The sequence below is a fragment of the Ciconia boyciana genome, chromosome 6, assembly GCF_034638445.1.
Source record: "Ciconia boyciana chromosome 6, ASM3463844v1, whole genome shotgun sequence".
In the NCBI taxonomy this organism is placed as follows: domain Eukaryota; kingdom Metazoa; phylum Chordata; class Aves; order Ciconiiformes; family Ciconiidae; genus Ciconia; species Ciconia boyciana.
The window spans coordinates 63,763,023-63,776,372 of NC_132939.1; the positions used below are offsets into that span (position 1 = coordinate 63,763,023).

General features: G+C 41.5%; 1 protein-coding gene across 1 annotated transcript in view; it reads right to left on the bottom strand.

Annotated features, from left to right (window-relative positions):
• Positions 1-13,350, bottom strand: part of SYNE2 (spectrin repeat containing nuclear envelope protein 2) — a 198,884-nt gene that overhangs the window by 115,387 nt on the left and 70,147 nt on the right. Inside the window, exons 42-49 of the mRNA XM_072863909.1 lie at positions 11,560-11,872; positions 10,647-10,811; positions 9,409-9,765; positions 8,763-8,897; positions 7,769-7,930; positions 6,245-6,391; positions 1,095-1,250; positions 452-717 (exon numbers count right to left, since the gene is read on the bottom strand). Of these exons, the coding sequence (XP_072720010.1) occupies positions 452-717; positions 1,095-1,250; positions 6,245-6,391; positions 7,769-7,930; positions 8,763-8,897; positions 9,409-9,765; positions 10,647-10,811; positions 11,560-11,872 (1,701 nt within the window). The remainder of the gene's footprint in view (positions 1-451; positions 718-1,094; positions 1,251-6,244; positions 6,392-7,768; positions 7,931-8,762; positions 8,898-9,408; positions 9,766-10,646; positions 10,812-11,559; positions 11,873-13,350) is intronic.

The window sequence follows — 13,350 nt, forward strand, 5'->3', positions numbered from 1 at the left end:
CTCTGAATTGGTACTGTAGACTTATTTATTGCCACAGAATTCTTCCTATCAAATAAGGTTACTTTTCACATTTATGAGATATTTCACTCAGAAAAAAATTAGAACTGATGAGTCCTTAAAGAAAAATTAATATTTCACATCTGCCATATTTTTGCAAAAATATTTTAATATGGCTTTTATATAGGTTTTTAGCACAGCAACCATTTCTCTGTTTTGCCTAAAAAGTAAAAAGAGTAGATGTTCCTAAAGGATAGCAGAGAACCACCAGAAATGCTTCTGTTTAAGGCTGTTTAAACTTACAAACCTATGAGACTTTTCTTGTTACCTAACATTAACGAGATGGATAAAACACCGTATTCTTGTCTGAGTGTTATTGAAGTATGGCACAAAATTCAGTCTAGGACCATATTTGTTCTGCAACCTATTAACAGAAACCCTCCACTATACTTACATTTTTATGTTATCTTTTTCTGTTGACAAATTTTTCATTGAGGACTGCACAGCAGAAAGATTTTTCTGGTACTCATTAATTAAACAGTATTGTTGTTGCTTCACTGCCTTAACAGCGTCTAGTTCTTGAACCAGCCTGTCCCAGCAGGGCGCTGCAGGCTCCATGGTTTGCAGCTCTGCTCTGTTTGATCCTGTTGCATTGGGAAATGCTTCTTGACTATGACACAAAGATTTTGCTTTCCATGTTTCCAGTTCAGTTTGTAAATTCTACAAGCAAGCCCACCACAAACAGAGGATTAAAAGAGGATCTTAAACACTTTCAGCACAAAATACAGTTAAATACTGATACATCTAGAAATGTATGCTTGCTCAGTCACACACAAATGAGCACGCATGCCTGTGCACATCATGGAAGCATGCGCACCATCACAGGTGTATCTACTACTGCACTCTAGAAAAGCAGTACAAAACATGGACATATTTGCAAAAGGTGTTTGTAGATTAGCTGGTAGACAAATTGACTAATCATGCAGTCAAACCTTAGATAAGACTATATGCAACAATTTTGTTTTGCCCAAGTGGATCATAATTCTGTAAGAGTATCATTACATGAACAATGAGGAATGGCTTTGCAATTTCCATACCTCCAGCTCTTTTAGTTGTTCATTTATGAGCACAATATCCAGTTCAGCCACTTCATTTTTCAGCTCATTGACCTTTTGTTCCTCTTCAAAATATTCAGTGTTTACTTGCACTCCAGGAAATAGTTCCTTCTGGACAGCCACTTCTGCACCTGTGTCCTACAACGCAAAACAGGATTCTTATTTCTGAAGATCCTAAACCAACAAGTTTTCTGACTACAACACTTTGCTTCACGTGTTTAAGCCATGCCTAAATCCTGCTGTGGCTTCCCCCACAGCCTCTGTGGGTCAACCAGGACCCAGAGGCTGGAACTTCCATCACTACATCCCACCTCTGCAGTCACCCTGGCTTGCCAGCACTGCTCAGATAGCTATGAAATCTCTGCCCATCATTTTAAGTTTGAAACTCTGATATCCTCACCTTCAAATAACATCCTCCCGGCACCCACCTCTGCTACTGATAACTTCTATCCTGTCTTCTCCCCATCCTCCTTATACATTCATGGACATTTAACCTCCCCTCACACCCACATTCCTTCTGCTCAGCACCTGCCTTGCTATACTGTTGCGTCCTTCACCAGGACCATCTCTTCAACTGTTTTTCACAGGGCGACTCATGCATGAAGCAGCTTGGCTGTGACACGAAGCCACAGCTGCTACTGCCACAAGGGCTATCCGAAATCAGTGGTAAGATGAGAGTGTTAGAGAGCCATGTCTCAATCGGGGTGGGGAGGAAGGGAATGGGGGGCTCCAGAGCCAGTCCTTGGCACTGCCATCGATTTCCATAATGACAGAAGGACAAGTCACTTGGGGCGTGACCAGGTTTAACAACCCATCAGCTGAGCTGAGGTCGTTGCCCAAGTGGATGCCCTTAGCCAGCCCCAGTTCAGATGTAAAACATAATCCTCCAAATCACCTTCAGCTATTGCAGACAACATAAATGAAATGTCACATGCTTATTGGGTCACATGGCAATACCTTAAAAATCTTTCTGCATTTCCCTTCCCCCAGTACTTGTCTATATCTGGTGTAAACTGTGATCTGTTCCACATATAGACTTCATGTGAGTGAATGCATACAAATATACAGATATGACTACAGTGTGAGCTTCTCCAGGGTACCAACATATAAAATGAGCAATGATAAAAAATTCTTGTTTGATAAACTTACTGTAGTGATACTTTAGGTACTATTTTACTAGGAAGCAGCCAGCTATCCCTGCAGCCATATCACTTGTAAGCTGTCACTGTCGTCTGTCTCTCTGTGGGTCATGAGCTATGCAAAATATACCTGCTTCCAAGTGTGGGAAACATGTAGCACATTGTAGACGTATCGGAAAAGAATAATTCTATGTATTTGAACTCTTTTGGTTATTTTCAGTCAAAACTGAAGGGGACCACTCACGAAACAGTCAATCAGAGAACTTTTCCATTTCTCTGTGTATACATCCGTAACGGTTGTATCAATTCAGACATAAGATTTCATCTTAAGAGACTCTGGAGTGCCATAGAACTGAAGTAAGCAGAAAAACTCAGCTAAGCTATCACAGAGTGGAGGAAAACCACTTTACCAGAGTGAAATATAAACGCATCAAAACACACAGAAAAGTAAGTGTCCTGACACTAAGAAAAACCTCAGGATTGCTGTGTACATGTTTTGCTTGTCTGTATGACGTTCTCAACGTACACTGTGGCACTGCCTCCCCGGATACACATAGATAGTGTCAATCTCCCCCCACAATAGCTTTTATGTTTCCCATAGTTTTTCAGTCCATCAGATGGTTGGAGAGGGAGAAAAATATGAGAAAGGAAGAGAATGGGGGGCGCTAATCAGCTACTGTCCTTCAGGTACAAAGCCAGGGCTCCCCTGCTGACTCTGCACAGTGCAGGCCTGTGGGAAAATGCCAAAGATTACTCTGGCTTCAGGCTAGGGTATAGCCCACAGTCTAAATCTTTATCCAACACCTTCCTCAGGAAATCAGCAGAATGTATTTTCCCTTCCCTTTGCAAGCTCCAAATCAATTAAATACAAACATTTACAGATCACATTTAGAAGTGAAAAGCAGTCAATTTAGAATAGAATAGAATAGAATAGAATAGAATAGAATAATTTCAGTTGGAAGGCACCTACAACAATCATCTAGTCCAACTGCCTGACCACTTCAGGGCTGACCCAAAGTTAAAGCATGTTATTAAGGGCATTGTCCAAATGCCTCTTAAACACTGACAGGTATGGGGCATCAACCACCTCTCTAGGAAGCCTGTTCCAGTGTTTGACCACCCTCTTGGTAAAGAAATGTTTCCTAATGTCCAGTCTGAACCTCCCCTGGTGCAGCTTTGAGCCATTCCCACGCATCCTATCACTGGATACCAGGGAGAAGAGATCAGCACCCCCTCCTCAGGAAGCTGTAGAGAGCAATGAGGTCGTCCCTCAGCCTCCTTTTCTCCAAACTAGACAAGCCCAAAGTTCTTAGCCTTAGTCCTCATAGGACATTCCTTCCAGCCCTTTCACCGGCTTTGTTGCCCTCCTCTGGACACATTCAAGGACCTTCACATCCTTCTTAAATTGTGGGACCCAGAACTGCACACAGTATTCAAGGTGAGGCCGCATCAACACTAAATACAGTGCAATAATCACCTCTTTTGACTGACTGTGTTTAATGCACCCCAGGATGCGGTTTGCCATCTTGGCCACCAGGGCACACTACTGACCCGTATTGAGCCTGCAGTCAACCAGCACCCCCAGATCCCTTTCTGCAGGGCTGCTCTCCAGCCACTGCTCTCCCAATTTATACATGTGCCTGGCATTACTCTGTCCCATGTGCAGAACCCGGCATTTGGACTTGTTAAATTTCATCCCATTAATCATTGCCCAATGCTCCAATCTATCTAGATCCCTCTGCAAGGCATCTTGTCCCTCAAGAGAGTTAGCAGCACCTCCCAGTTTGGTATCATCAGCAAACTTGCTAATGGTACATTCAACTACTGCATCTAGATCATTGATAAATATATTGAACAGAACTCGCCCTAGAATTGAACCCTGAGAAACATTGCTGGTGACTGGTTGCCAGCCAGATGTAGCCCCATTCACTACCACCCTTTGAGCTCTGCCCTTCATCCAGTTCTTCAGCCAGTGCACCGTGAACCTGATCATCCCACAGCTGGACAACTTGTCCAGAAGGATGCTGTGAGGGACAGTATCAAAAGCCTCTCTAAAATCCAGAAAAACTACATCCACTGCCTTCCCTTCATCCACTAGGCGGGTGACCTTATCATAGAAGGATATCAAATTAGTTAAGCAGGCCTTTCCCTTTTTGAACCCGTGTTGACTGTACCTGATCTGTGCCCGTTCCGTTTAATATCTTTATCAATGATCTGGACGAGGGGATTGAGTAAGTTTGCAGACACCAAGCTGGGCAGGAGCATTGCTCTGCTCGAGGGTAGGAAGGCTGTACAGAGGGATCTGGATAGGCTGGATCGATGGGCCAAGGCCAATTGTATGAGGTTCAACAAGGCTAAGTGCAAGGTCCTGCACTTGGGTTACAAAAATCCCATGCAACGCTACAGGCTTGGGGAAGAGTGGCTGGAAAGCTGCCTGGTGGAAAAGGACCTGGGGGTGTTGGTCGATAGCCAGCTGAATATGAGCCAGCAGTGTGCCCAGGTGGCCAAGAAGGCCAATAGCATCCTGGCTTGTATCAGAAATAGTGTGGCCAGCAGGGCAGTGATCATCCCCCTGTACTCAGCACTGGTGAGGCCGCACCTCGAATACTGTGTTCAGTTTTGGGCCCCTCACTACAAGAAGGACATTGAGGTGCTGGAGCGTGTCCAGAGAAGGGCAACGAAGCTGGCGAAGGGTCTAGAGCACAAGTCTTACAAGGAGTGGCTGAGGGAACCGGGGTTGTTTAGCCTGGAGAAAAGGAGGCTGAGGGGAGACCTTATTCCTCTCTACAACTACCTGAAAGGAGGTTGTAGCAAGGTGGGTGTCAGTCTCTTCTCCCAAGTAACTAGCGACAGGACGAAAGGAAATGGCCTCAAGTTGCACCAGGGGAGGTTTAGATTGGATATTAGAAAAAATTTCTTCACTGAAAGGGTTGTCAAGCATTGGAACAGGCTGCCCAGGGAAGTGGTTGAGGCACCATGCCTGGAGGTATTTAAACGTCGTGTAGACGTGGTGCTTAGGGACATGGTTTAGTGGTGGACTTGGCAGTGCTAGGTTTATGGTTGGACTTGATGATCTTAAAGGTCTTTTCCAACCTAAATGATTCTGTGATTCTGTGATGATTGCATTGTTCTTTAAATGCTTTTCAATAGTATCCAGTATGATTTTCTCCATAATTTTTCCAGGAACTGAGGTTAGACTAACAGGTCTGTAGTTTCCTCGGTCTTCCATCATCCCCTTCTTGTAAATTGGAATAACATTGGCTAGCTTGCAGTCAGCAGGGACCTCCCCAGACTCCCAAGACCTTTGGGAGATTTTGTTGGGGTTTCCAGTTAGAGCAGATGTGCAACTCCCAGGTAAGACCTGTCAATGGACAGGCCAGCTGTGGACCTGCCTATAGATTTAACTGTGAAGTCAGATCTGGCCCTACCTTCAATTTAAGAATGTGGTGACCAAGGATCAGCAGTCATGGGGCGCTTGTGATGTAATACCCTTACTCTTAGAAAAGAACAGACTTAGTAATTTCATTTAGTAATGTACCTTGTTATTCATTCAGCTTGAATTCATTCTCCTTTCTCTATTTTATTTCATTTATTTTCTTATGCTGGATCACCCTTAGATTTCAGTTTTCTGATCTGCCTTCCTTATGATGGCAAAGACTATCACAGCTAACTATAATAACATGGAAAGAAGTAGTATTGATTAACAATTTAAAGAGAATCTCTAAATATCATAAAATAAAGACTGATTATGATGGCTCTGAAAACCAAAACTGCTCTTTTGAACACATCCACTGAAAAATATGATGTGGCTAGCACTTTGGATAAAGTTCAAAACTACCATGGACATAAAGCAGAACTATACACAATGGTCTTGATTTTGATGCGACAGTAATTGCCCCTTCTTTTATAACAGAACTTCAGCTGAAGCCCAGGTGGAAACAAAAATTCAATGACTCTAACAAATGCAGCTTAGAATAACAGCATCTGGGTTACCTCACGTGCACAAACTGGGGGATCAGATTCCAGATCATCTTGCTCAGCTGCTGCAGATTTCAGGACTCGACTCTTCCAGCACACCCTTTGTTGAACCTGCTCCACATCTTCTCTATATGACTGATTCTTGACATCACTAGGTTTCTCCTTTTGGTGTAAGAAAAATAAAAGAAACAAGTAACCAAAAAGCCCTAATGAAACTTGCTGAGTAGTAATTACAGTGCTTGAGATGACAAAGTTAGGAAGCCCATAATTATAGGTAGATGAGGAAAACCACAATTACATCTCATAATTTGTTGTGGGCAAGGTTATGGCAAGGGAAACCATTTAGAAGAAGCAGTGCTGTAATTTTGTTATAAATTTTTAGAAAAATTGCAGATTGCAAGTGTTCTTCCTCTGACCTATGCTGTTCATGTTTCGTTATTCTAAGCATGGATCTTGAACTGTGTACTCCTGGATGCTATCTTGAATGCATTTTTTAAAAGGTTTAGCTTTTTCCTGAGGCTCCAATCTTGTACTTGTACTGTAGACAGAGAGTCTGTGGTTAGACACCCAGACGATTACCAGGCAGGATATTCCCTTGGGCAGCCCGGGGATTTGCTGTATGTACATGCTGAGGTATTTGCTGACTGTAAGTTCTGCCTGAGTTTGTTTATCATCTGGGGACAGATAAAATAAAACAGCCACCTACACAAAATAAAGAATGGCAAATCCTTAAAGCATGACCATGGTGGAGAGCACAGCATCGGGGACATATCCCTGCTGCATGGATATCTGAGCTAGTAGCTGCAAGTCAGATAGGATATGTACTGAAAGGAGCCCACCTGCAACCCAGAATGAACAGTTACCCCAATTCTCAGCAAGCTTATGAGTACACACTGTGTTCCACCTTGTCACAACTACACTGCTTTCAGCACCTCACACAGTTTGCTAAAACTCAAGGTCTGAGAAGAGTCTGTCTCGGTCTTCTCTATAACACCCCTTAAAGGAGGGAATGACAGCAACGAGACCCCTGTTAGCTTTTTTATCTCCAACAAGAACTTAGCCTCTTCCCATTCATTATGGCTCCAGCTCCTAAACACTGCTCTAGTTTGTCGAAATTCCCCTTGTACCAGGGTGCACCAAACAGGACACAGCATTTCAAATGCAGCCTCATACGTGCAAAGTAAATATGTAAATAAGAAATCTAAATAATTGAAAGAGACTCAAGCAAAATAACAGTATTCCAGCAAAATGGTAAGAAGACTTCAAATGTGGCAAGGTGACTTGGAATGCAATATCCTCAGCAAACCACTTTGTGGCAGGCCATGGTAATGAAAAAAAAAACCCCTCCATACTAATTTTAAATGTACAGGAAAGGATTCAGAGAGTTAACATATACTAAGTACACAGCACATCAGGCAAAAATACCTCAGTGTAACTTGAGGGTTTTATTATTTATAGTAGTATCATACCCACTGCAACTAAACTGTATACATATGCCCTCAAATTCAATCATTCTTGTGTAATCTCATGTCCAATTACCTCTGCTGGACGGGTTTCCTTTCTTGTTTCATCACCTTCAATATCAACACCATCCTGATGCCTTTCCAGTTCTGCTTCACTGCCCTGAACCGCATTGTCCAGAACGTCCTCTTGGACCCTATCATGTTTGTCCATACCTGGGCTCTCTTTGTCAGCCTCCCCCTGATTTGAAAAATACAAAATGTTTACAACCAGTAAAAGTCACAGTCCAAAATCTAAGTTTACTAAGGAACATCACACTCCACAAGCTGTCTACTCTATCTTCAGTTTAGCTTAATGAATGAAGGAAAAGGCTGAGGTAACCCAAACCGAGAGTCTCTTGGAAAGGCACGCTCAGATCAGTTTGCTATATCGGGACCTTAATCACTACGAAACACAAACCAAACAGGAGTAAGTGCTCACGTGATTTTTAATACTGTCATGGAAGTTTCTGCTTAGACACAATTGGCAACTCTAACTATTGATCTTGCTCCTTCTCCAGAAATCCCAGTACAGATGGTTTCCACTCTGATATTTTGACAGTCATCTCTCCCAGCTACTGTTATCACTCAATGGTCAGGTCAATGAGGGAGTTCTCCAAATCATTCTCTCAGGATCCCTGCACATGTGAAGTCATTTACAGTCTGAATGTCCTGAGGTCCCCTGAAGATCAGCAGTTCCAGGTTACTGACCTCTCATTACCTACCTTGTGAGTTTGGGTGGCAAAACCCGTTGAAATCACAGGTATGTTGCAGGTTTTGCATCATGGAGAAAGTGGGTCCAAGCCCTGGGGGCTTGTAGAGATCATCAAATTGATCTCTTGCACACTTCACATGTATAAGGCTGAGGAGATGATTTGGAGAACATAATTTATCATTCCTTTCATTAGATAAGGAAAATATGTCTCTGTAAGACTACATATTTTAAGGAATTACATATGCATTTCTAGTGAACAGACACACACGCACACACATATATATACACTGATATGTATTAGAACATATTTGTCAGGCACCTGAACAGTCTGCCCCAATCTGTCCTTGCTTTGATGGATACCATGTAATGGTCTGTCTAACAATATACTGCTTCCCTCCAAAAGTGGATAATTTTGCTTGTCTTTCTCTGACATATTTCCATTTACATCTTGACCCTAAGAGAAATGATACAAAAGAAAACCTGCTTGTGTGACTGTAGACACTGTATTCTAACATTAAATCTCTGAATGGCAAAAATTATTATCTATGAAAACAAACAGGACAAATATTGTGCTGCAGTTCTAAACAAGTCTTACTGGTTTAAGAGAAGGTCTCAAAGTTCTTTGGCAGAGGCTTATCTGCAATTTCTCATCTATACATCTTCTCCCTCTGTGTCCTGACCAAGGATACCTGCTCTAACTACACGCAAGAGAAAGCTATACGCAGGTTGTGTTTAAATGGAAAACTGCAGTTTTGAATAGACATTATTGGCTTGTTACAGACTTGTTCTAACAAGTTAAGGGAGTTCTTCTCCACATCTTTGATTTATACACAAATAGTTACAGAAGGTTTAATTTCAATGAAATTAAGGATGCAATATAGGATGCAATATACAAAAGGCATTTGAGAGACAAATGCCTCTTTAACCAGTCTTCCACTGTCATTACTGTCAACAAATATACTCACATCACGCATTTCCAAAGGCTCATTTAACTCTCCTGCTGTGGGGCTCTCTTCTGCAGTGACAGGAGTATCAGAAGTGATCTGTATCTCTCTCTTCAGCATTGTATCTGCCTTATCTTCCATTTGTATTTCATTACCAAACTCATCTTTTAACTCAAGGGCTTCACTGAAAATATTTTCCTCCTTTTGCTTGACATTTTCAAGTCTTTCTTCCAGACTCCTGTGTTCACTCTGAAGTGTTTCAATCTCATCCTTAATAAACTTCTGTCCTGGTGAAGAGGTGTTTTGTTTAACAGTTTCTGCTAAAACCAAAATCTTCTTTAACGTGTCTTCGCATCGACTAAGAGGTGCTTGTTGTTCCTGTAAACACGAAGACAACATTTTATTGAAAAATATCTTCACTCAATATCCTTAATGCTAAGATCTAAAGTCAATCACTAAAATCATAAATATTTGTTGTGAACAACAAACTGTGCTGAAAAGTACATGCAGACCTATTTTTTGCAGAAAGTCAAATACTAAACCAGTAATTTTAGTCAGACATTTTTATGAACAGAGAACACCTGAAGCTATAAGCATTTACGACAATGATAAAATAATCAGATAGTATGCTGTAAGGTGCATGGTGATCTTTCCAAGTTCTGAACAGATAATCCCCTCCCTCTCCTATTCCTTTTTACTTGTTAGAGGTATAGCAAATTCTGGAGGACGGGGAATTGCAGTGACCCATGTCTAAGCTATGATTTCAGCTTTCAGTAGCTCTCTACGCTCACAGCTACAACACTGTTATCCATTCTGCCAAAGTGCAAAAGAATGTCTACTTATGCATGAAGGACACTTCTTAAAACTGAACTTGGCTCACTGACATTTTCCTAAGCTTTCCGCTCTGGCTAATTTAAAGACACTTACTAACACCAAATTTAATGATCTCTTCCCTCATTATGCCCAGAGAGGAAAAAAAAAAACCCAGCCAACAAAACTGAAGAAGCCTGTGTGCTTGAGCTAGGACAATTCTACCTTCAGTTCCGCTGACAGTAAAGGTCCACTCAGTTCATTCAGAGTGGTTTTAAGCCTACAATTATCTTGATAAAAGGAACAACACATATACTTTAGATTTTAGAAAGGTTTCTTCAGTTTTTTAGTTTGACACCATTAGCAGTTCTCTTTTATAAATGCGATGGTGTCTACAAGCCCCTAGGGCATGGGCCCACTTTGTCCATGATGCAAAACCTGCAACATACCTGTGATTTCAACTGGTTTTGCTCAGCTGATGGTTGTTCCCTTGTTGGACCTTCACAATCAGCAAGCTTCTCAGAGACAGTTTTCAGCTCAGTGCTCAGGCCTGCTACCATATCCTGAAACTGCTGATGCTCTTGAACGTGACTTTCCAATGTCTGCACTATGGTCTAGAAACCAAGGAGTTTCTAGGATTAGTCCACCCTTAACTCAGACAAACATATCTCATCCACAGACTGTCACAGCTTTTCCAGGACCTCAGAGGCACAAAAAACTTGCTTGTTTCCCATAAAATATCCAGCTAATCACAGGTGCACAGAAAATAACTTGCCCTCTTCCCAGCACATCATGGACTCCACCATGAACAAAATCTTCATGAGTAGCAGGAAGCAGAAGAGTTTGCATTCCATAAGAATATACTTCTAAAAGGGATGTTTTCTATCCAAAATGGATGACAGATTAGATGCAGAATGCCACATAGGGTGAAAATGCAATTTGCACTAAACCGGGTGGAATCAATAACAAACAAGATGCAGGAAAAGCCATTCATTCATCCTTCCAAAAAGAAAAAAAACTACCGTAGCCTGGAGACTATAGGAACAAATGCTTCATATTATAGCTATCTGAATCTATTTATACAGGTATAAAATGTTATTCTTCGCGCTTACCTTGGTCTCATTTGTTTAAACATTTATCCCTCTGCAAAGCACATGGCGGTAAAAAATTTGAGCTTCTGATGCTCTTTTTCCCACAGTAAGAGAGAGAGGGAGGAATTCCCTGCCTTTCTACAGCGGAACTTTCACCACTCCCAGTTTTACCCATAAACTTGCCAGCTGAATGACACTACAGGCAAACAGTGAGAACTGCAATCAACAGGCATACTAATAATCTCGTAAGGAAAGAGAGTGAGGTTCCAACCTGTAGCTGGCTGAGCAGATTTTCATGTTGGTGCTTTAATTCCAACCATTCCACCTCTGTGAAGCAGGGATCCCCAGTGTGACCCTGTAGCTGATCTTCCTGGCTTTTCAGTTCATTAAGTCGGGAAGTTAAGTCTTCTGCTTTCTGCAGGAGGTCAGCATAGTTTGTCAGCTGAGCTTGCTTCTCCTGCAAACCAGGCTGAAGGGCAAAACCTATCTCCTGCTGCTGTTTCTCCAGTTCAGTTAGAGCCCGTCTCAGATCTTCTTTGCTTTGCTCATATTGCTCCCTGTTGAACTGAAGTTGCTCTTGAGGGCTAAGAAAAAATACTGCATTTAATAGTATTAAAATTTTTTTTATTAATTACCTAGAAAATGTCCAATTGTGAACAAGTCAACCATTAGAATGAACTTGAGCATACTGAATACTTTACTTCAGGTTTTAAATTACGGATCAGCTTTAGACTGGAATTTTCAAGGTGATGAAAATGAAAAACACTGAAGTTATTGCTGCTGAACTGGACTTAAATGCAGGACAAGTGACTAACCCTCTTAAACCTTAACCTATAAACACATAGTTTCTAGTATCTGAGATGTGATGCTCATGCTCTGTATTTTTCTGCTTTTCATTACAGCAGAAGTTCTGTTTAAAAACTACAGTATGGCTGTGAATGTATTTTCCTTGACAACTTCTTACGACAGTCTCCTGAAAGGGAATGTTCTGTAGAAGATACACATTGCATTGGTTGAGATTGGGGTGGGGGACCGTTTTAGAGATACAGACAACAAAACCAGCATACGCAATATGGGTCATGTTAGCACAATCCAGTGCCTACTTTCCTGACCTTGACATTGGATTTCAATATGTGTGCTTTATAAGCATGCATGCTCATCTGAGCAGGTGAACAGGTTGCATTTGTCCACAGGAAATATGCAACTATGATCAGTGAGACAAAAGTAACATTTTTATGTTCACATTTAGTGATGAAGCTCAGATATTTTCCAGATGGAACTTAAATGCCAACATTTGAAAATATGATCCCACACAAACAAATCCAACTAAATAAAGTCTGGTTATAATTCTGTAAAGTACAGGAGGATGAATGAGGACAAAAGCAAAGCTTAAGTGTTTTGGTTTTTGCCCTCAAGATTCATATTTTTTTGCAAATGACAAATAAAGCATAGCCTCACATACATTAAGTACTCTTGCTTCAAGGTCCTCATTCCAGCTTCACTCTGCTGCCACTAACCTGTTGCATCTGTTATTCACAGGCCTGATCCTGCAAGGTCCTGAGCATCTCTTCAGATGTGCTGAGCACCTCATCTCCTGTCTTCAACATACTGTGAAGAGGGTGCTCTGCATTCTGCTGTGTTGGATCCAATATAGCTAACACTCTGTCTTTCTGAAAGCCACTTTTATTGCTTGTACGGAGTGCTCAGTAATAAGAGAAGGCAACTGAATATTCTCAGAAATTCTTATTTTTAATAATTCATTCCCTGGTCATTTTTTAAAAAGTATACAGTGGCCTACATTGATCTCAACAGCAAAGTTCCCAGTGATTTTACTGAAAGTCAGTTCAAGAACGTCAAGGCAGACAAATACCTTGAAAGTGTCTGCATGTGCAAAATCAGAACTTCAGTTTATGTTTACATAACACACCTGGAACCATCTGACATGTTTTAAAGGATCAATTCATCACTCAGACACAGTTGCCACAGTGCCAACAATACTAAAGTGCCTTTGCTAACTTAACAATACCAGCTGCCACAGCCAAGAAAGCCTCTCACAGAGCCC